At 37.9% G+C, this 23,789-nt stretch overlaps 1 protein-coding gene and 1 long non-coding RNA gene across 2 annotated transcripts in view; one reads left to right on the plus strand and one right to left on the minus strand.

Moving 5' to 3' along the window:
* The window catches only part of LOC143235113 (protogenin-like), a 58,054-nt gene extending 40,062 nt beyond the window's left edge, over window positions 1-17,992 (minus strand). Inside the window, exons 1-4 of the mRNA XM_076472943.1 lie at window positions 17,980-17,992; window positions 17,194-17,358; window positions 15,533-15,678; window positions 11,530-11,704 (exon numbers count right to left, since the gene is read on the minus strand). Coding sequence (XP_076329058.1) covers window positions 11,530-11,704; window positions 15,533-15,678; window positions 17,194-17,358; window positions 17,980-17,992 — 499 coding nt within the window. The remainder of the gene's footprint in view (window positions 1-11,529; window positions 11,705-15,532; window positions 15,679-17,193; window positions 17,359-17,979) is intronic.
* Window positions 1-23,789, plus strand: part of LOC143237539 (uncharacterized) — a 307,489-nt gene that overhangs the window by 161,897 nt on the left and 121,803 nt on the right. The window lies entirely within an intron of this gene.

Consider the following 23,789-nt stretch of genomic DNA (forward strand, 5'->3'; position numbering starts at 1 on the left):
AAGGCGGTGCCACAGTCACGTGATAAGACCTACCTTATTCGCCTCTCACTTCGTGAATAACCCAGTTCGTCAAGACTACACAGAACGATCACATACAACAAAGGAATTTCTTTTCCAATAAAATAATTATTACCTCTTATGTCAAGTTTTATTTGGTGACTGAGTATATGTTGATAAAATGATGTAACACACTAGACTTTTCCCCTACAATGGTTTGTTTGTTTGTTTTTAATTTCGCGCAAATCTACTCGAGGGCTACCTGCGCTAGCCGTCCCTAATTTTGCAGTGTAAAACTAAAGGGAAGGCAGCTAGTCATCACCACCCACCACCAACTTTTGGGCTACTATTTGACCATAACATTATAACACCCACACGGCTGTTAAACTGAAAGAAACCGGGTTTCCATATCCGTGGTGGGCAGAGTACAGATAGTCCATTGTGTATCTCTGTACTTAATAACAAACAACACACTGGTCCTGTCTCCATTGTGGTATGTCTTAGAACTTATACTACTAGAAACCGGGTTTCCATACCCGTGGTGGGCAGAGTACAGATAGTCCATTGTGTATCTCTGTACTTAATAACAAATAACACGTCGGTCCTGTCTCCATTGTAGTATGTCTTAGAACTTATACTACTAGAAACCGGGTTTCCATATCCGTGGTGGGCAGAGTACAGATAGTCGTTTGTGTATCTCTGTACTTAATAACAAATAACACGTTGGTTCTGTCTCCATTGTGGTATGTCTTAGAACTTATACTACTAGAAACCGGGTTTCCATACCCGTGGTGGGCAGAGTACAGATAGTCGTTTGTGTATCTCTGTACTTAATAACAAATAACACGTTGGTTCTGTCTCCATTGTGGTATGTCTTAGAACTTATACTACTAGAAACCGGGTTTCCATACCCGTGGTGGGCAGAGTACAGATAGTCCATTGTGTATCTCTGTACTTAATAACAAATAACACGTCGGTCCTGTCTCCATTGTAGTATGTCTTAGAACTTATACTACTAGAAACCGGGTTTCCATATCCGTGGTGGGCAGAGTACAGATAGTCGTTTGTGTATCTCTGTACTTAATAACAAATAACACGTTGGTTCTGTCTCCATTGTGGTATGTCTTAGAACTTATACTACTAGAAACCGGGTTTCCATACCCGTGGTGGGCAGAGTACAGATAGTCGTTTGTGTATCTCTGTACTTAATAACAAATAACACGTTGGTTCTGTCTCCATTGTGGTATGTCTTAGAACTTATACTACTAGAAACCGGGTTTCCATACCCGTGTGGGCAGAGTACAGATAGTCGTTTGTTTATCTCTGTACTTAATAACAAATAACACGTTGGTCCTGTCTCCATTGTGGTATGTCTTAGAACTTGTACTACTAGAAACCGGGTGTCCATATCCGTGGTGGGCAGAGTACAGATAGTCGTTTGTGTATCTCTGTACTTAATAACAAATAACACGTTGGTCCTGTCTCCATTGTGGTATGTCTTAGAATTTATACTACTAGAAACCGGGTTTCCATATCCGTGGTGGGCAGAGTACAGATAGTCCATTGTGTATCTCTGTACTTAATAACAAATAACACGTTGGTCCTGTCTCCATTGTGGTATGTCTTAGAACTTATACTACTAGAAACCGGGTTTCCATATCCGTGGTGGGCAGAGTACAGATAGTCCATTGTGTATCTTTGTACTTAATAACCAATAACACGTTGGTCCTGTCTCCATTGTGGTATGTCTTAGAACTTATACTACTAGAAACCGGGTTTCCATACCCGTGGTGGGCAGAACAAAGATAGCCCTTTGTGTAGTTCTGCTTAATAACAAACAACACACTGGTCCCCCCCCCCGCCACAGATATCAGTCCCTATACTTATATTGTCTTCTTATCATTTGTACGTGTTTCTAAACCGTTTTCCATCCCTTTCTGTTTGAATTAGTTTTCAATAAATATTTTGTGACTGGCTACATTTGATGTGTAATGTAGACATTGCGAAGACCTTAGATACTTTGACAGTGATATCTTTCCTTTACAACTAGCACAGGTCAGTTTTATTTGTTTGTTTTTTGACAGTATGTTACACACTGGTCTTTAAAATATTTTGTAGTTGACAGGAAAACCAAATACTGGTCAAAGAGCAAGTATTTGATGACTTACGGAAGTGATAACGAATAAATTGTTGTTACGGTTTTGTAGAATGGTTTGTTTGGTTTGTTTTGAATTTTGCGCAAAGGTACACGAGGGCTATCTGTGCTAGCCGTCCCTAATTTAGCAGTGTAAGACTAGAGGGAAGGCAATTAGTCATCACCACCCACAGCCAACTCTTACCCTACTCTTTGACCAATGAATAGTGGGATTGACCATCACATTATAACGTTCCAACGGCTGAAAGGGCGTGCATGTTTGGTGTAGCGGGGATTCGAATCCGCGACTAAAATATAATAAATCTTTATCGCTGTATAATTTGTCTGTAGTGATTTAGAGCTCTATTCTTGACTTGAATTTACACAAATCAGTCGTACAACTTTTAAACGCTATAAAAAACTAAAACACGCAACTCGCCAACACCTTTATCACAAATATTCGCTACTTTCTGAAGAGTTATCATTAGTATTACTCGTACAGTATGCAAAACCTATTTTAGGAAGTCGAGATTACGATAACATTCTTAGAAAAATCCTGTTCCAAATAATTGTTATTAAAACCTTTTACTTTTTTATAATTTCGCGCAAAGTTACTCGAGGCCTACTTGCACTATCCATACTTTTGAAGTGATTGACTGCAGGGAATGTGACTGGTCAACATCACTTCCACCTAACTCTTAGGCCACTGAATACTTACGATGAATGTGACTGAACTTCACACAATGATGTCCCTAATTTTGAAGTGACAGACTACAGGGAATGTGACTGGTCAACATCACTTCCACCTAACTCTTAGGCCACTGAATACTTACGATGAATGTGACTGAACTTCACACAATGATGTCCCTAATTTTGAAGTGACAGACTACAGGGAATGTGACTGGTCAACATCACTTCCACCTAACACTTAGACCACTGAATACTTGCGATGAATGTGACTGAACTTCACACAATGATGTCCCTAATTTTGTAGTGACAGACTACAGGGAATGTGACTGGTCAACATGAGTATCGAAACGCGGTCCACAGAAATACCGCTATGTCCGGGGGTGGGGTGCAGCAGGACCAGTGTGAGAGACGCTTCTTTACTAATAACAACCTGTCCCAAGGTGATTAAATATATGAACCCTAATGCTGTCAGAAGGGCCCATATGGACCAATCGAATATTTTTGAAACTCTGTATGCACTTAGTTCCTCGCACATCACAAAACATTTAAACAGAATATGAACAACTCTGCAATCGACTACGCTAATTACTGCCGACTCCCTGATCTTACCAAACAAATGATTTTACTCAACTGAACTTCTTAGTATTGTGACAGATCAAAACCACTGCGGTCGATAAATGGTAAAACAGTTAGTTATTTGTTACCAACAGCTTTTCATGGTAGGAATGACAACGCCGGGCAGCTTGACATGTTTTATATTTCATTTCTGTCTTTTTTATTAAGCACAAAGCCCACCGCAGATCGATTCCGACTTTTAACATTTTATTTGTTTGTGGCTTAGTTAAGCACAAAGCTACACAATGGGCTACCCACGATGTGTCCATTACAGGTACCTAAACCTGGTTTGTGTTTATAAGTCCTCAGATTTACCACTGTGCCGCTCGAGAGGTAAGAGCACAGGACTGCGCTGATCCACTGTGAGAAACACCACAAATAGTTCCAGGACGAGCATTGTGTTTATACATTTATACGATTATACATTTAAGGCGCTCGACTCGCAATCTTCGGTTTGTGGGTTCAAATCCCTGTCGCCATTTCAGCAGCAAGGGCGTTATAATGGTACGGTCAAACCCACTATTCGTTGGTAAAAGAGTAGCCCAAGAGTTGGCGGTGGGTGGTGATGACTAGCTGCCTTCCCTCTAGTCTAACACTGCTGAGTTAGGAATGGCTAGCACAGATGGACCTCGTGACTTTGCGCGAAATTCAAAACAAACAAGGCCATTTTGTTTTTTATTAAGCACAAAATTACACAGTAAGTTAGCTGAAATATTACCCTCCACGGGTATTGAAACACGAACTTTAAGAGTTATTTTCCCGCAGAAGGCCGCCAACTGTAGCGAATATTCTTGTGACTATAATAAAAAGTTAAAAAGGAACGACTCAGTGTCATAATGTATTTTTTATATAATGACAACAATACCATTTGTTTTCACAAAAAAATTGCTTGCTGGTGTAATGAAGATTACTCTTCGTTAAACCAGGGACTTTCTTCTGGGTCTATGGTGTAATGAAGATTACTCTTCGTTAAACCAGGGACTTTCTTCTGGGTCTATGGTGTAATGAAGATTACTCTTCGTTAAACCAGGGACTTTCTTCTGGGTCTATGGTGTAATGAAGATTACTCTTCGTTAAACCAGGGACTTTCTTCTGGGTCTATGGTGTAATGAAGATTAGTCTTCGTTAAACCAGGGACTTTCTTCTGGGTCTATGGTGTAATGAAGATTAGTCTTCGTTAAACCAGGGACTTTCTTCTGGGTCTATGGTGTAATGAAGATTAGTCTTCGTTAAACCAGGGACTTTCTTCTGGGTCTATGGTGTAATGAAGATTAGTCTTCGTTAAACCAGGAACATTCTTCTGGATCTATGGTGTAATGAAGATGGTCTTCGTTAAACCAGGGACTTTCTTCTGGGTCTATGGTGTAATGAAGATTAGTCTTCGTTAAACCAGGAACATTCTTCTGGATCTATGGTGTAATGAAGATTAGTCTTCGTTAAACCAGGGACTTTCTTCTGGGTCTATGGTGTAATGAAGATTAGTCTTCGTTAAACCAGGGATTTTCTTCTGGGTCTATGGTGTAATGAAGATTAGTCTTCGTTAAACCAGGAACATTCTTCTGGATCTATGGTGTAATGAAGATTAGTCTTCGTTAAACCAGGAACTTTCTTCTGGATCTATGGTGTAATGAAGATTAGTCTTCGTTAAACCAGGGACTTTCTTCTGGGTCTATGGTGTAATGAAGATTAGTCTTCGTTAAACCAGGGACTTTCTTCTGGGTCTATGGTGTAATGAAGATTAGTCTTCGTTAAACCAGGAACATTCTTCTGGATCTATGGTGTAATGAAGATTAGTCTTCGGTAAACCAGGGACTTTCTTCTGGGTCTATGGTGTAATGAAGATCAGTCTTCGTTAAACCATGGACTTTCTTCTGGGTCTATGGTGTAATGAAGATAAGTCTTCGTTAAACCAGGGACTTTCTTCTGGGTCTATTGTGTAATTAAGATTAGTCTTCGTTAAACCAGGGACTTTCTTCTGGGTCTATGGTGTAATGAAGATTAGTCTTCGTTAAACCAGGAACTTTCTTCTGGATCTATGGTGTAATGAAGATTATTCTTCGTTAAACCAGGGACTTTCTTCTGGGTCTATGGTGTAATGAAGATTATTCTTCGTTAAACCAGGGACTTTCTTCTGGGTCTATGGTGTAATGAAGATTATTCTTCGTTAAACCAGGGACTTTCTTCTGGGTCTATGGTGTAATGAAGATTAGTGTTCGTTAAACCTGGGACTTTCTTCTGGGTCTATGGTGTAATGAAGATTAGTCTTCGTTAAACCAGGGACTTTCTTCTGGGTCTATGGTGTAATGAAGATTAGTCTTCGTTAAACCAGGGACTTTCTTCTGGGTCTATGGTGTAATGAAGATTAGTTCGTTAAACCAGGAACATTCTTCTGGATCTATGGTGTAATGAAGATTAGTCTTCGGTAAACCAGGGACTTTCTTCTGGGTCTATGGTGTAATGAAGATCAGTCTTCGTTAAACCATGGACTTTCTTCTGGGTCTATGGTGTAATGAAGATAAGTCTTCGTTAAACCAGGGACTTTCTTCTGGGTCTATTGTGTAATTAAGATTAGTCTTCGTTAAACCAGGGACTTTCTTCTGGGTCTATGGTGTAATGGAGATCAGTCTTCGTTAAACCAGGGACTTTCTTCTGGGTCTATGGTGTAATGAAGATCAGTCTTCGTTAAACCAGGGACTTTCTTCTGGGTCTATGGTGTAATGAAGATTAGTCTTCGTTAAACCAGGGACTTTCTTCTGGGTCTATGGTGTAATGAAGATTAGTCTTCGTTAAACCAGGGACTTTCTTCTGGATCTATGGTGTAATGAAGATGGTCTTCGTTAAACCAGGGACTTTCTTCTGGGTCTATGGTGTAATGAAGATTATTCTTCGTTAAACCAGGGACTTTCTTCTGGGTCTATGGTGTAATGAAGATTAGTCTTCGTTAAACCAGGGACTTTCTTCTGGATCTATGGTGTAATGAAGATTAGTCTTCGGTAAACCAGGGACTTTCTTCTGGGTCTATGGTGTAATGAAGATTATTCTTCGTTAAACCAGGGACTTTCTTCTGGGTCTATGGTGTAATGAAGATTATTCTTCGTTAAACCAGGGACTTTCTTCTGGGTCTATGGTGTAATGAAGATTAGTCTTCGTTAAACCAGGGACTTTCTTCTGGGTCTATGGTGTAATGAAGATTAGTCTTCGTTAAACCAGGGACTTTCTTCTGGGTCTATGGTGTAATGAAGATTAGTCTTTGTTAAACCAGGGACTTTCTTCTGGGTCTATGGTGTAATGAAGATTATTCTTCGTTAAACCAGGGACTTTCTTCTGGGTCTATGGTGTAATGAAGATTAGTCTTCGTTAAAACAGGGACTTTCTTCTGGGTCTATGGTGTAATGAAGATTAGTCTTCGTTAAACCAGGGACTTTTTTCTGGGTCTATAAAAGGTGTTTACTTCACGTGGAAATGAGAGGTGAGGTAACTTTTCTTACTGATATGAAATAAACGTAGACCAATCATTAGAAACCTTGACTGAACACAGGTTGTCCTCAACCATAAGACGGTTCACTGACTAATGTTTAAACATTCTGTTGTGTCTCGAAGCACCTGTGTGTTTCTTTTTTAACATTCGCACAAAGCTGCACACAAGAAGGTTGTATGCGTGTAGAGATCTCAACTGTCATTTGATAAACTAATCTGCACATGGCTTGTCTCAAGCCGTGTAACTGAGCAAAAGCAGCAACTGCTAACCCTTAAGGTACGAAGTGCCCTCGTCTGACCGAACTGACCTTTATTTATTCTCTCTTATAGCCTCTCCCATGGGACACGAAACTTGAATCCTCTGAGTCACAATCCGGACAGTATAAGAAAGCATAATGTTTATTATCTCACATGGTGTATCAGAACAGACAAAATACATAATGAATAATTAAACAGAAAATTAAAACAAAGAGTTGAAATGAACACAAGTGACAAACAAACTACATGTAAGAATCCCAGGTTGCAGTCAATATAATCACACGCCATAGTTTGTAAGGACTTTGTGGTTGTTGGAATGAACGTACTAAACGACGTGAAATCGCTCGCTAATAATCGATGGCAAGAGAAACTCGTTGCTATGACGACGATAAGAGATGCATGCATGCATGTGTGTCGTAAACCTACCAGATGCGCATGCGTCAGAACTTCCAACGTTCGTAATGTATTACTACCACCAGGATGACTCCCGACAGTCATACAAAATCAACCTGAGGGTTGCGTGACACAACACACGCAGATCTGAAACTAAACCGTAACTTCGCACAATTAGAGGTTTTAAAAAGTTATTGATTTTTATCAATATCATTACAAACTCATGTACGTGAAACTTTCTCGTCAGTTGCCTTTGGGACTACGCCTTAAACGAAACCCAATATAATTAGACAGATTGGTGAAAAGATTACGTAACTATATTCTACACACGTGTAATTTCAAGAATAAAACAATAAACGAGAAGGAGAGAAACTCTTAACATTAGCGTTAGAATCGCCTTTCTCACTTAGGAAATCTCTACAGAGTTTTGAAATTAAATTTGTAAAGATATACTCACTCCAGCTGATGGCTTGGAAATTGTCCCACAGTACCTAATGTGACGCACGGGCTGAATGTACAGGTTCACATGTCCACTTATTCTTAGCAGCTGACAAACGGCAAGAGACAGTCAGTCAATAGCAAACCAAGAGATGCAACTGCAGAGAGTTTTTCAGTAACATTGAGATTCGTACTTTGGGCCTTTTGATACGTAGCCCGACACACAATTAAAACGCTTCCTGCATATTACAGCAACAGCAATGAAAGGTGTTAAACATTTATTGATCCTGTAAGTTTTAAAGTCTTACTGAAAGTAGAGGGCGCTCTGTAGTAATCCACCATCGTGGATTAAATATTTAAAACTAAACCCCCAAACGTTGAGCGTTTTCCTTTAGCAATAAATTCTTCATTATGATTAAAACAAATGTGTTTCTCCCACTTCTAATGACGACGATAATCTTTGAAAGTTGTGGTGGTTTTCCTTTAAAAAGATAATTATTGAAGTAGTAAGAACGCTATGTGATTATGGCCCGGCATGGCCAAGCGCGTAAGGCGTGCACTCGTAATCCGAGGGTCGCGGGTTCGCGCCCGCGGTGCGCTAAACATGCTCGCCCTCCCAGCCGTGGGGGTGTATAATGTGACGGTCAATCCCACTATTCGTTGGTAAAAGAGTAGCCCAAGAGTTGGCGGTGGGTGGTGATGACTAGCTGCCTTCCCTCTAGTCTTACACTGCTAAATTAGGGACGGCTAGCATAGATAGCCCTCGAGTAGCTTTGTGCGAAATTCCAAAAACAAAAAAACAAACTATGTGATTATACAGACAACGAACTTAAAGATAAAAAACTGGACATCTACAAATAGTGTAATAATATGTGTGTTTGACGTGAGTTCAAAGGAAAGATAAAAAACTGGACATCTACAAATAGTGTAATAATATGTGTGTTTGACGTGAGTTGAAGGGAAAAGTGAAAGACTGGACATATAAAAACCGTGTAATAATATGTGTGTTTGACGTGAGTTGAAGGGAAAAGTGAAAGACTGGACATATAAAAACCGTGTAATAAATGTGTGTTTGATGTGAGTTGAAGGGAAAAGTGAAATACTGGACATATAAAAACCGTGTAATAAACGTGTGTTTGGTGTGAGTTGAAGGGAAAAGTGAAAGACTGGACATATAAAAACCGTGTAATAATATGTGTGTTTGACGTGAGTTGAAGGGAAAAGTGAAATACTGGACATATAAAAAACCCTGTAATAAATGTGTGTTTGATGTGAGTTGAAGGGAAAAGTGAAAGACTGGACACATAAAAACCGTGTAATAAGTGTGTGTTTGATGTGAGTTGAAGGGAAAAGTGAAATACTGGACATATAAAAACCGTGTAATAAACGTGTGTTTGGTGTGAGTTGAAGGGAAAGTTGAAAGACTGGACATATAAAAACCATGTAATAAGTGTGTATTTGATGTGAGTTGAAGGGAAAGTTAAAAGACTAGGCCTATAAAAAACATGTAATAAGTGTGTATTTGATGTGAGTTGAAGGGAAAAGTGAAATACTGGACATATAAAATCCGTGTAATAAATGTGTGTTTGATGTGAGTTGAAGGGAAAAGTGAAATACTGGACATATAAAAACCGTGTAATAAATGTGTGTTTGATGTGAGTTGAAGGGAAAAGTGAAAGACTGGACATATAAAAACCGTGTAATAAATGTGTGTGTGATGTGAGTTGAAGGGAAAAGTGAAAGACTGGACATATAAAATCCGTGTAATAAATGTGTGTTTGATGTGAGTTGAAGGGAAAAGTGAAAGACTGGACACATAAAAACCGTGTAATAAATGTGTATTTGATGTGAGTTGAAGGGAAAGTTAAAAGACTAGGCCTATAAAAACATGTAATAAGTGTGTATTTGATGTGAGTTGAAGGGAAAGTTAAAAGACTAGGCCTATAAAAAACATGTAATAAGTGTGTATTTGATGTGAGTTGAAGGGAAAAGTGAAATACTGGACATATAAAATCCGTGTAATAAATGTGTGTTTGATGTGAGTTGAAGGGAAAAGTGAAATACTGGACATATAAAAACCGTGTAATAAATGTGTGTTTGATGTGAGTTGAAGGGAAAAGTGAAAGACTGGACATATAAAAACCGTGTAATAAATGTGTGTGTGATGTGAGTTGAAGGGAAAAGTGAAATACTGGACATATAAAATCCGTGTAATAAATGTGTGTTTGATGTGAGTTGAAGGGAAAAGTGAAATACTGGACATATAAAAACCGTGTAATAAATGTGTGTTTGATGTGAGTTGAAGGGAAAAGTGAAAGACTGGACATATAAAAACCGTGTAATAAATGTGTGTGTGATGTGAGTTGAAGGGAAAAGTGAAATACTGGACATATAAAAACCGTGTAATAAACGTGTGTTTGGTGTGAGTTGAAGGGAAAGTTGAAAGACTGGACATATAAAAACCATGTAATAAGTGTGTATTTGATGTGAGTTGAAGGGAAAGTTAAAAGACTAGGCCTATAAAAAACATGTAATAAGTGTGTGTTTGATGTGAGTTGAAGGGAAAAGTGAAAGACTGGACATATAAAATCCGTGTAATAAATGTGTGTTTGATGTGAGTTGAAGGGAAAAGTGAAAGACTGGACACATAAAAACCGTATAATAAATGTGTGTTTGATGTGAGTTGAAGGGAAAAGTGAAATACTGGACATATAAAAACCGTGTAATAAATGTGTGTTTGATGTGAGTTGAAGGGAAAAGTGAAAGACTGGACATATAAAAACCGTGTAATAAATGTGTGTTTGATGTGAGTTGAAGGGAAAGTTAAAAGACTAGGCCTATAAAAACCATGTAATAAGTGTTTCGTGGACGTAACCCAGAATTAATTGAACCTATCAAATGAAGAAAATGCTGAGTCAATAAGAAAACTAGTCGCAAGAGTTTTATAAAGCACGTGCGAGTAGTGGAGTTTAACATTTCAGTTTCTTATCTGAAGTAAAAAAATGTCCTTCCATCACTAAAACTACTGGTACAATAATGGTACATTAAATCATAAGCTTGACAAATCCATTGTTAGTACAGTTTCAAAACATACGGTTTAAATCTTAGTTGTTTGATATATGACAATAATAACAATATTCTAAGTGAAGGCTGTATGTAACTATTTTTAATATTATATATTCTATGGTAGTTAAACTTGACAAGGTTAAGACTTCATTTCTTTCTGTCGTCTTACGTTAGAAATGTCAGGATCTATAATTATCTCCATTTTAGCAACTTAAACTACTTCGTATTTTGTGCCGCGAGCTACGAGACGTGCACGTGATTCTCATGCAAAGTGGCGCGTTTATATAATTATCCAAGTATGCTCAGAACATTGACGAAGTTGTAACAAGGCATGGTTATAATAACACATAAACAGAATAATATACGAATGACACTAACCATGTAATATTAGAAAACAACTACAGTTATATGGTAATCAAGACGGTAAAGATAACTGATGGAATTGATTAGGGTGAACTCACGTGCTACGACCACTCTAACTGGTGTGCTGAGGAAGGCACCCACGTTGTTCTGCACCATGCATGTGTAGTCTCCTTCGTCTTTTTTACCACCAGGCCTTCTCTGGTATAACACCCTTTCGAAGTAAAGCGACCCATTCCGTAGCACCTGCCGACGACTTCCGTCTATCTCGTGTCCCTGTTGTCCACATAAACAAAGTGTCCACTTACGTATAAAAAATATAACACTCACCACGACAACTCGAGTTTAGCGATTCTTGTAAATAAACCACGGGCTTAAATACAAACTGGGATCAGTTTCTAAACTGTGTGAATTTGTATGGCCAACTTACACACTTACGTCACGACAACACAGCCAAAAACACACCCATCACTAACTTATACACTGAAATAAATACAACATAGCCAACAACACCCACCGCTAACTTACACACTGGAATAAATACAACATAGCCAACAACACCCACCGCTAACTTATACACTGGAATAAATACAACATAGCCAACAACACCCACCGCTAACTTACACACTAGAATAAATACAACATAGCCAACAACACTTACCGCTAATTTACACACTGGAAAAAATACAACACAGCCAACAATACCCACCACTAACTTACACACTACAGTAAATACAACATAGTTAATAATACCCAAAGCTAACTTACACACTGGAGTAAATACAACATAGTTAACAATACCCACAGCTAACTTAAACACTGGAGTGAATACAACATAGTTAGCAATACCCACAGCTAACTTACACACTGGAGTAAATACAACATAGTTAACAATACCCACAGCTAACTTACACACTGGAGTAAATACAACATAGTCAACAACACCCACCGCTAACTTATACACTGAAATAAATACAACATAGCCAACAACACCCACCGCTAACTTACACACTGGAATAAATACAACATAGCCAACAACACCCACCGCTAACTTATACACTGGAATAAATACAACATAGCCAACAACACCCACCGCTAACTTACACACTAGAATAAATACAACATAGCCAACAACACTTACCGCTAATTTACACACTGGAAAAAATACAACACAGCCAACAATACCCACCACTAACTTACACACTACAGTAAATACAACATAGTTAATAATACCCAAAGCTAACTTACACACTGGAGTAAATACAACATAGTTAACAATACCCACAGCTAACTTAAACACTGGAGTGAATACAACATAGTTAGCAATACCCACAGCTAACTTACACACTGGAGTAAATACAACATAGTTAACAATACCCACAGCTAACTTACACACTGGAGTAAATACAACATAGTCAACAACACCCACCGCTAACTTACACACTGGAATAAATACAACATAGTGAACAACACCCACAGCTAACTTACACACTAGAGTAAATACAACATAGCCAGAAATACCCACAGCTAACTTAAACACTGGAGTAAATACAACATAGTTAACAATACCCACAGCAAACTTACACACCGGAGTGAATACAACATAGTTAACAATACCCACAGCTAACTTACACACTGGAGTAAATACAACATAGCCAGCAATACCCACCGCTTACTTACACACTGGAGTAAATACAACACAGTCAACAACACCCACCGCTAACTTACACACTGCAGTAAATACAACTTAGTTAACAATACCCACAGCTAACTTACACACTGGAGTAAATACAACATAGTTAACAATACCCACAGGTAACTTACACAATGGAGTAAATACAACATAGTTAACAATACCCACAGCTAACTTACACACTGGAGTAAATACAACATAGTTAACAATACACACAGCTAACTTACACACTGGAGTAAATACAACATAGTTAGCAATACCCACAGCTAACTTACACACTGGAGTAAATACAACATAGTTAACAATACCCACAGCTAACTTAAACACTGGAGTAAATACAACATAGTTAACAATACCCACAGCAAACTTACACACCGGAGTGAATACAACATAGTTAGCAATACCCACACACTGGAGTAAATACAACATAGTTAACAATACCCACAGCTAACTTACACACTGGAGTAAATACAGCATAGTCAACAACACCCACCGCTAACTTACACACTGGAATAAATACAACATAGTTAACAATACCCACAGCTAACTTACACACTGGAGTAAATACAACATAGTTAACAATACCCACCGCTAACTTACACACTGGAGTAAATAAAACATAGTCAACAACACCCACCGCTTACTTACACACTGGAGTAAATACAACATAGCCAGCAATACCCACCGCTTACTTACACACTGGAGTAAATACAACATAGTCAACAACACCCACCGCTAACTTACACACTGGAATAAATACAACATGGCCAACAACACCCACCACTAACTTACACACTGCAGTAAATACAACTTAGTTAACAATACCCACAGCTAACTTACACACTGCAGTAAATACAACATAGTTAACAATACCCACAGCTAACTTACACACTGGAGTAAATACAACATAGTTAACAATACCCACAGCTAACTTACACACTGGATTAAATACAACATAGTTAACAATACCCACAGCTAACTTACACACTGGAGTAAATACAACATAGTTAACAATACACACAGCTAACTTACACACTGCAGTAAATACAACATAGTTAACAATACCCACAGCTAACTTACACACTGGAGTAAATACAACATAGTTAACAATACCCACAGCTAACTTACACACTGGAGTAAATACAACATAGTTAACAATACCCACAGCTAACTTACACACTGGAGTAAATACAACATAGTTAACAATACACACAGCTAACTTACACACTGGAGTAAATACAACATAGTTAACAATACCCACAGCTAACTTACACACTGGAGTAAATACAACATAGTTAACAATACCCACAGCTAACTTACACACTGGAGTAAATACAACATAGTTAACAATACCCACAGCAAACTTACACACTGGAGTAAATACAACATAGTTAACAATACCCACAGCTAACTTACACACTACAGTAAATACAACATAGCCAGAAATACCCACCGCTAACTTACACACTGGAATAAATACAACAGAGTCAACAACACTCACCGCTTACTTACACACTGGAGTAAATACAACATAGCCAGCAATACCCACCGCTTACTTACACATTGGAGTAAATACAACACAGTCAACAACACCCACCGCTAACTTACACACTAAAGTAAATACAACACAGTGAACAATACCCACCACTAACTTACACACTGGAGATAATACAAAATGGTCAACAACACCCACCGCTAACTTACACACTGGAGTAAATACAACATAGTCAACAATACACACCGCTAACTTACACACTGGAGTAAATACAACATAGTCAATCACACCCACCGCTTACTTACACTGGAGTAAATACAACATAGTCAACAATACCCACCGCTAACTTACACACTGGAGTAAATACAACATGGCCAACAACACCCACAGCTAACTTACACACTGGAGTAAGTACAACATAGTTGATAAAAACCATTGCAATTTCTACTCTTCTTTAAATGAACAGTGAGATTTCACTGTTACTCTTGTGACACAAACAGGGCTCAAAATGCGATGCAAATGTTTGCAACTACGGTTCGCAATTCACGAATCGTTAAATTCACAGTCGAGTAATCGCTTTGATCTCGAAATAAACTGATGGACACATTGCTAAGGATTTCCTGCCAAAACTTATCCAGTAAATAATACAGATATAGAGATGAATTTATCACAAGTCTAAAAATGTTGTATTAATAATATAAGTTTCAGCTGATTAGTCTTCGCTTGTACTTCAGAGTCAGAACATCAGGCGTATTTAATTAAATATATGTGGTAAGACATGATGCTGACTAACTCTTAATCCATTAAAAGTAAACCAAACATGGCTGGTAACGTACGTGACAGAACCAACTGACACGCGTTGGTCCATACTCTTAATCTATAAGAAATAAATCAAACAGGACTGGTAACTACTCACCTGATAGAACCAACTGACGCGCGCTGGGCCGTACTCCGGATCTGAAAACACAGTACAATTGACCAGAAGCGGTTGATTTCGTTGGACGATAACCAGTGGTCCTGGCTTTTCAGTGAACCCTAGCGTCAAACTGATAGTGGAAGAAGCTAAAATTAAGAAAAACGTAAGAGAACAAACAGTTAGGGTTATAAAATTGAACACAAAAGTATTCATAACATTATATAACTTTAAAATAAAATTATGGTGCACCAATTTTCTAAGGGAAAAAAAAACATCGGCTAGAAGGAACTGGCTAAAAACACCAATATTTAAACACATGATTCAGTGTATTTTCTTATAGCCACATCGGACTATTTGTTGAGTCCATAGTGTCAGTGTTAAAAAGAACTAAAGTGAAGTCCAACTTAAAACATTGATCTCAATACTGTTGATATATGATGAGAAATTTAGTCTATGGAAAGGATTGCTTGTTTAATTTTCCGAAGGTTCTGTGTACGAGTCACCTTTCCTTCAGAAGTACGAACAAGAGCACTAGCCAACCACATCAATTCTCGAACTGTCTTTCAACCAATGAAAACTGAACTTGACCGTCAGTTATGAAAGGGCGAGTATGTTCTGAAAGGAGATTCGAACTCGCGACCTCCAGATTCCAAGTCCAGTGTTTCAGCCCCGCATTTTAATCATATAGTTGACTAACTGACTACACTGTATAAAGTTGACTAACTGACTGTCGCAGAATAAAATAATAGCTGGGATAAAATTACCGCATCCATAACTAAAATAACATTTTAGTTATGTGTAGCTAGATACATAAGTGTAATGTAGCTACACGAGGGCTTCCTGCGCTAGTTGTCTCTAATTTAACAGTGTAAAACTTGAGGGAAGGCAACTAGTTATCATCATCTACCGCCAACTCTTGGGCTACTCTTTTACCAATGAATAGTGGAATTGATCGTCACATTATAATGCACTCACTGCCGAAAGGGCGAGCATAATTGGTGTGACGGGGATTCAACCCTCAACCCTAAGACTGAGAGTTGAGCGCCCTAACCACCTGACCATGAAGTGTGATGTGTAAAGAATTTCAAACCTAATAATCAGATAAAGGTAAGAAACAACCACTATCGGAACCTCAATGAACATAAAAATCTGCCATTACAAAAAATTACATGTAGCATGACCATGTTAAGGACGAAATTTAAAAAGTCTGATGATGATCACGTTAAAACTGAATAATTAATATGCCACTGATGGCTGACAAACAAACTGTTATGGACACTCTGTCAGTGCTTCATTAACGCAAGGGCTGATGGGAATGTAGCCGTGGGGTACCAAAAGCTTTGGAGGTTCACACCATTTCACCGATGAGCTCCTAAATACACAATAGCCCTTTGGCCCCCAGTTTACTTAATTCGGCCCTTGACCACAAAGAAAAACTTCCAAATACCTTATAATAACCTACGTACATTGTGTATATTTTTCCACAGTCTTTAAAATACACGAACCCCACCAGTGAGGTCTGCGCATGCCCGATCCCATCGTTTTACTACACTAAAACAAGATTACAAAACAACATAAAGCATAAAAACATAAAACGTTTAAAAAGAAAGGTAGAAAAAAACGCACAATAAAGAAATGACAACACTGTGTGTTTATGTTACCTTGTGTTTCTGCTGTTATAATAATTATTTCTAACAACGAGTTTGGTATACAGAACTGGCATCTCTTTTCAAATAATATCTCCACCTTCCAGCTCCCACCATCAGAGGTACGTCTCCCCCTCACAGAAAATGATTCATTCCGTTTTCTCTTCTTTGATCGATATCCTATTTATCATCGCCTGCCTTGCTGAACCCTATTTCAGCCAGTTTTTCCCGCCAAATATCGATCTATGCACGAAAACTGGCCCTTGTGACGGTTTAATTACCGAAGACATAGAACAAATTCCTATTAACATGACTCCTATGGCCGTCCAATATTGCAAGAAGGAGAGAGTGGGCTGACCCTATCAGGTGTGACATCACTGTAAGATTAACGTTATGTACATATTTAACACCACATCCATGTTATGGTCAGTTACACTACTTAATGATATGAAGTGGTAACTTCTTGACCATGTCACCACAAATTGTTTATTTCAGAGGAAATGGCTATTTTTCAAATAGTTTAATTCTAGATTATGTAATCGGTGTATCTTATCTGTCGGATATTATGGGAAAATGTATTAATAATAAAAATATTCATAATACATGATAAATTATTTATGTTCGATCTCTTAAGTATGGGTCACGTTCAACAACAAAAATAGTTAGAGGGTACTGTGTATTGGATTTCAATTTGCCAACTAAGCAAATTCGTAGTTCGTATTAACTTTATTACGTGAGAAGATATGGATAATTTTTGCCCATTTTCAGACTCATACTGTTTACAAAATATAAATTACCTACGCGCAATCTCCATACTTAAGTTTGAACTGACAGAACTAGAAGGAAGACACTACGCAAAAGCACCCACCACAAACACTAGGACTATTCTTGTCTGAGCAAACAGTGGGACTTGACTGTAACTTTTGCAGCACAACCACGATCACAAAGTACGCAGCGCTTTTTTTTTTTTGTGGTAACAGGACGCGAACTAGGAATTCTCAGTCTCTACCTGCCTATCTTGGGTAACAACGATTCACTTTAAAAGTGCATGTCACCAATTTTCGCAGTATCTGTGACACCGCTAAGATAACAACTGTGTAAATAGTCCTAACTGACTATACTGTCTCAGCAAAGAAGCCCTACTTATACAACAACTAAAACCAAAATTAAACCAATACAAAGAAACATCTTCATACCTATACTAATTAATAACCTAACATCTAACTACAACGCCCCCTACAATCCCGCAGCCATTTATACTCTCGTCCCTAAGACGTGTCCGTCAACGGTCACATTCAAACACTTTCTCAACCTGAAGATGACCTAGGAAGGTCAAAACGTTGTTCTCTCCTTATCAATAAAAGTGCTAACATACCAGCCTTCCTGAGATTTTTATTTCAAGTAGGTTTCTTGGCATCAAGAGTTTCAGTGATTTGTCAAAGGAGACGTCGATTTAGAGACATTCACTGAAACAAATCAAATATTTGTAAGGTTACGAATATCTGTTGATGATGTTTCAAGGTAGAGACGAACATGTTGGTCTAAATATCCATAGGATCAAAGTTTTGAAACACCTGTAATTTTGTTGTGTTTAAATTATTTCCTGTTTCGACAATATATATATATAATACATTGCTTTGCTAGTGATTGCGTATTTTAAGTTCAAGGCTGTGGCATTTACTATAACCGTTCAAAGTATTAAAGAAAGGCCCCTCAATGGTACAGCGGTAGGTCTACGGATTTACACCGCTAAAATCAGGAGTTCGATTCCCCCCGGTGAACTCAGCACATAGCTGAGTGTGGCTTTGCTATACGAAAACACATGCGAACACACTTGAAGAAAGATACAAATTCATAAAATGTATTTTATTTGTCGATTGGCATTGTTTTGAAGGTACGAAATAAGCATTCAGGTGTTATATTAAGGTACACAAAGCTGCTTCTATTATTTTCGGCTCGGCATGGCCAAGCGCGTTAAGGCGTGCGACTCGTAATCCGAGTGTCGCGGGTTCGCATCCCCGTCGCGCCAAACATGCTCACTCTTTCAGCCGTGGGGGCGTTATAATGTGACGGTCAATCCCACAATTCGTTGGTAAAAGAGTAGCCCAAGAGTTAGCGGTGGGTGATAATGACTAGCTCCCTTCCCTCTAGTCTTACACTGCTAAATTAGGGACGGCTAGCACAGATAGCCCTCGAGTAGCTTTGCGTGAAATTCAAAAACAAACATATATTATTTTAAAATTCGTATTTTTTATTTCGTAAAGCATAGGAGTTCATGTAATCATTGATCGATTAAAATGTTGGTTTTGACATCTTGCTCTCTGGGCGAATTTAACAGTTACAAACTGGTACAACAAATAAAATTTAACAGTGACAAACTGGTACAACAAATAAAATATAACAGTTACAAACTGGTACAACAAATAAAATTTAACAGTGACAAACTGGTACAACAAATAAAATATAACAGTTACAAACTGGTACAACAAATAAAATTTAACAGTTACAAACCGGTACAACAAATAAAATTTAACAGTTACAAACTGGTACAACAAATAAAATTTAGCAGTTACAAACTGGTACAACAAATAAAATTTAACAGTGACAAACTGGTACAATAAATAAAATTTAGCAGTTACAAACTGGTACAACAAATAAAGTATTTGACACACTTCCTTCAACCATTCCATTCCCTTCTAATTACCAAGTTGGTTTTTATAAGATTCGATACCTGTGGGGTCCACGTGCATCATATGTCGAGCACACCGTGAACTTAATATTCAAGATAAAAACACCGATTTAACTTTAAATTGCGCAATTTTATTTGTAGAGGCTGTCTATATGCACGTGTTCTAAAAGTGCCTTGATATGTCAGGGTTCTATTGAAACGAATATACATTAACACTTTTCACTTTGCAAGTTAATATATTTCTTTATTTTACAATATGGCCTGTTACAACACTGAGTAAAATATATGATACAGAAAAATGGGCGGAATTACTAATTTCCTATATAAAATGCATAGAAAGTCCCCAATAACAGACAATGCTTTTAATTCCAACAGTAACGGTACATATTTTTATATTTTTAAGAGGTCACTCGTAAGTTACCATAGGTTCTGTAATTAACGCCCCCCAGTGGCAAAGTGATACGTCCGCGAATTTACATTGTTAGAAATCGTGTTTCGATACTCGTGGTGGACTGAGCACAGATAACCCTTTGAGTAGCTTTTTGCTTAATTACAAATAAAACAAGCACACACAATCTGTAACTGACCTAACCGAGAACCGAACATGCTCGTTCTTTCAACTGCAGAGCGTTATAATGTTACGAGCAATTCCACTATTCTCTGGTAAAAAGAGCAGCCCAAGATTTGTCGGTGGGCGGTGTTGACTCAATACTTTTCCTTTTGTATATATCTGCTAAATTATGGAGGTCTGGCTTTGCGCAAAATTCAAAACAAATCAAGGGTCGACATGAAATTCGGTGCATGACCAACTTAGAAAAAATTACTTAAAATATTGATTATCTAACGTGTACTTCTAGGGTTAAGTAATGAGAGAGTTAAAAGTTTGAAGACTGTTGTAATATAGTAGCCAAAAGTTTAGTAATACAGAGATAAAAAACAACTCTTAACGTAAAATCAATGCAGTAGCATTTTTGTCACAAAATGTTTTATCTGTCTGAGGATATTTTTAGAACAGAAACGTGTGTATATGATCTTTTGCGTAGGTCGTTTTTCAAGTACTGGCTAACCCGTTTTCTACTACGTTGTAAAAAAAATGCACACATCTGCTAAAAGATATGACATACCGCGATTGCGACATACGACTGACATGCGCTGTCGTGATGTCCCTGGGAGAACTTTCAGTCTTAGAATGTTGTCGTCGGAGAAAAATGTCACCCCTCCACCCACTACGACTGACATGCGCTGTCGTGATGTCCACCCCCTTCTGATTGCCACTAGGTCGCAAAGCACAGAAATTCGTTCGTGGAAAAAAACACACACACACCAAACGTGTTTCTAAGGCTAGCAGCCTCGGTCACTAGCACACCAGTGCAACTGACATAAATATAAAGTTCAGAGTTTTAGAAAACTGAAACAAACAGCGGTAAACGGACAAAACAAAGTGTTTATACTTATTGTGTTAAATTAAGTATTAATATTACTTACATATCGTCCTTTCAAACATTTTGTAAAGCCGAAACACCGTGTTAATTGTTTCTGTATAACTAACACATTATTAAGTTGTTTGTTTTTTTGAATTTCTCGCAAAGCCGTCCCTAATTTAGCAACGTAAGACTAAGGGGGAGGCAGCTAGTCATCACCACCTACTGCCAACTCTTGGATTACTCTTTTACCAACGAATAGTGGTATTGACTGTACATTATAACGCCCCCACGACTGAAAGGACGAGCATGTTTGGTGCGATGGGGATTCGACTCCGCGATCCTCAGATTACAAGTCGAACGTCTTAACCCACCTGGCCATGCCGGCCATTAATTTAAAGCAGTGGACAGGAAACCAAGTCTAATCAACAGGATACACGTGGAGATGGGGTTGCTCACTTCCCCTCTAAAGAATTTCATCACTGTTTTAGAATATGGCTTTCAAAACAGTATTTATTAGTCAATCAGATTGTTGAACATTGTAACATGCTATTTGAAAAATATATAACTATCATGCGTCCGAATGATTGCCAGTAGATGGATCGTGAATCGTGAGTGTCCTACAGGGTCATTAACTTTCTAAATAGATCCCGATATAAGGTATTTCAAATGTGATAGTAAGTTATACAGTGAGCTAAGAACGTTTTAAAAATATTATTATCTGCTATTTTAACATAGCGCAATGTTGACAAACAAAGTCAGCACCATCCACTGCCAACTCTTAGGTTATTCTTACCAAAGGATAGTTGGATTGACGCTAACATTCTAACGCCCCACAATTGAAAGAGCATGCATGTTCGGTTCATATTTAGGTTAGTTAGATGTTTTGTTTGTCCACCTTGGCTCTCCTGTCCTCTAAGCCAAACTAAAAACTTATAAATAAACACACAAATATTAAAACCAGCTGTTATCATTCATACATCTATCAAGTTTTGTTTTAAACCTATTCAAATTTACTGCCTCCAGAACAGCTGAAGGCAACCCATTCCATATGCCAACCACCCTACTTGAAAAATAAAATTGTCTTAGCTGAAGAAGGCTTCTACCTGTTTATGTTCTCTACTTGTATAATTATCTCAACCCTTTCCTCAGGTAAAGAGCCTAAAATTGAACACAGTATTCCAAATGTGGCTTAACCAGTGACCTGTACAATGAAATAATAACCTCTTTAGACTTGTATTCAATATTTCTGTAGATACAACCTAAAATTCTATTTGCTCTAGCATTAGCATCAGTCACAGTTTGGATGACTTAAGAGACTGGTCAGCCATTATGCCAAGATAACTTTATTTTACGTGTAACTGGCTGAAATATTTATATTTATTAACAGAATACAAGCACTAGCATCAGCACAGTTTGGATGACTTAAGAGACTGGTCAGCCATTATGTCAAGATAACTTTATTTTACGTGTAGTTATTAACACAATATTTATATTTATTAACAACAATATTTATATTTATTAACAAAATACTGATTATTACTTTCCTTCTTCTTTAACGCCTAAATAAATTTTAAGCCGAAGAGATAAAAGAAGGAAGTGTAATTTGGGATAAGAAAGGCGCACGTGGGCTAAACAGTTATCCTTCATTCCTGACCTAGAACTGCTTATTTGAGAAAAATTAGCCAACGAGTAGCCCCGCTGCCATAAGGCCAATAATGCACGCACAGCTTTAAACAGTGGAGCGCGTTCAATGTTATCACGTCTCGAGCCCTGGACCTTTCGGAAGACAGCCCACCACGTTAATTACTAGGTCAAACCCGATCGAACTTAAAAAAGTTAGGTTCTGCTTAGATACGCAAGATTTAATGAGTATAATAGATATATAATTATATGTCATTCAATCACGGAAAAAAGGTATAAAACGCGAAATCAAAATGTAGCACAAAGTCCGAGTACAATGGATCAATATTTGAGTAATTCACCAATCAAACAAGTGGAATGAGCAGTTTTCAGATGTTACCAGCTGAAAGCAATGCCTGGGTAAACTATATGAATATGCTTCTTATTTGTTGAACTTATTCAGTCAATGAAACGGCAGAAATACATTGACCTACGGAACTATTCACTTTAAATAAAAAATCACAGTGAATATTCACCGTCTGGTTGTTCTGGGAGGTTCATGAAAGTAATACGATATAATAAAGGTGGACGAAAGTGTTAATGACGTCATCACAAAATACATACACAGCTGTTTATTCTATCACGAAGTGCAGATAATGTAAATATATCTGTTGCTCAAGTGTTTCGTAATAAACACGCCCTCTTTAAACAGGGATAACACCTCGTGCAGAAATCTAAAACACCACGTGTACTTGATTTTCACATTTTTCGGATGTTCTGATCTACCAGAAAAGTGAAAGCAGGTGGTAAGGGAAGAAGCCACATACACTTGATATTATCACGTATGTTTAGCATTATTCGTCATTTCAATTATTCCG

Source organism: Tachypleus tridentatus, chromosome 2 (assembly GCF_004210375.1).
Source record: "Tachypleus tridentatus isolate NWPU-2018 chromosome 2, ASM421037v1, whole genome shotgun sequence".
Lineage (NCBI taxonomy): Eukaryota > Metazoa > Arthropoda > Merostomata > Xiphosura > Limulidae > Tachypleus > Tachypleus tridentatus.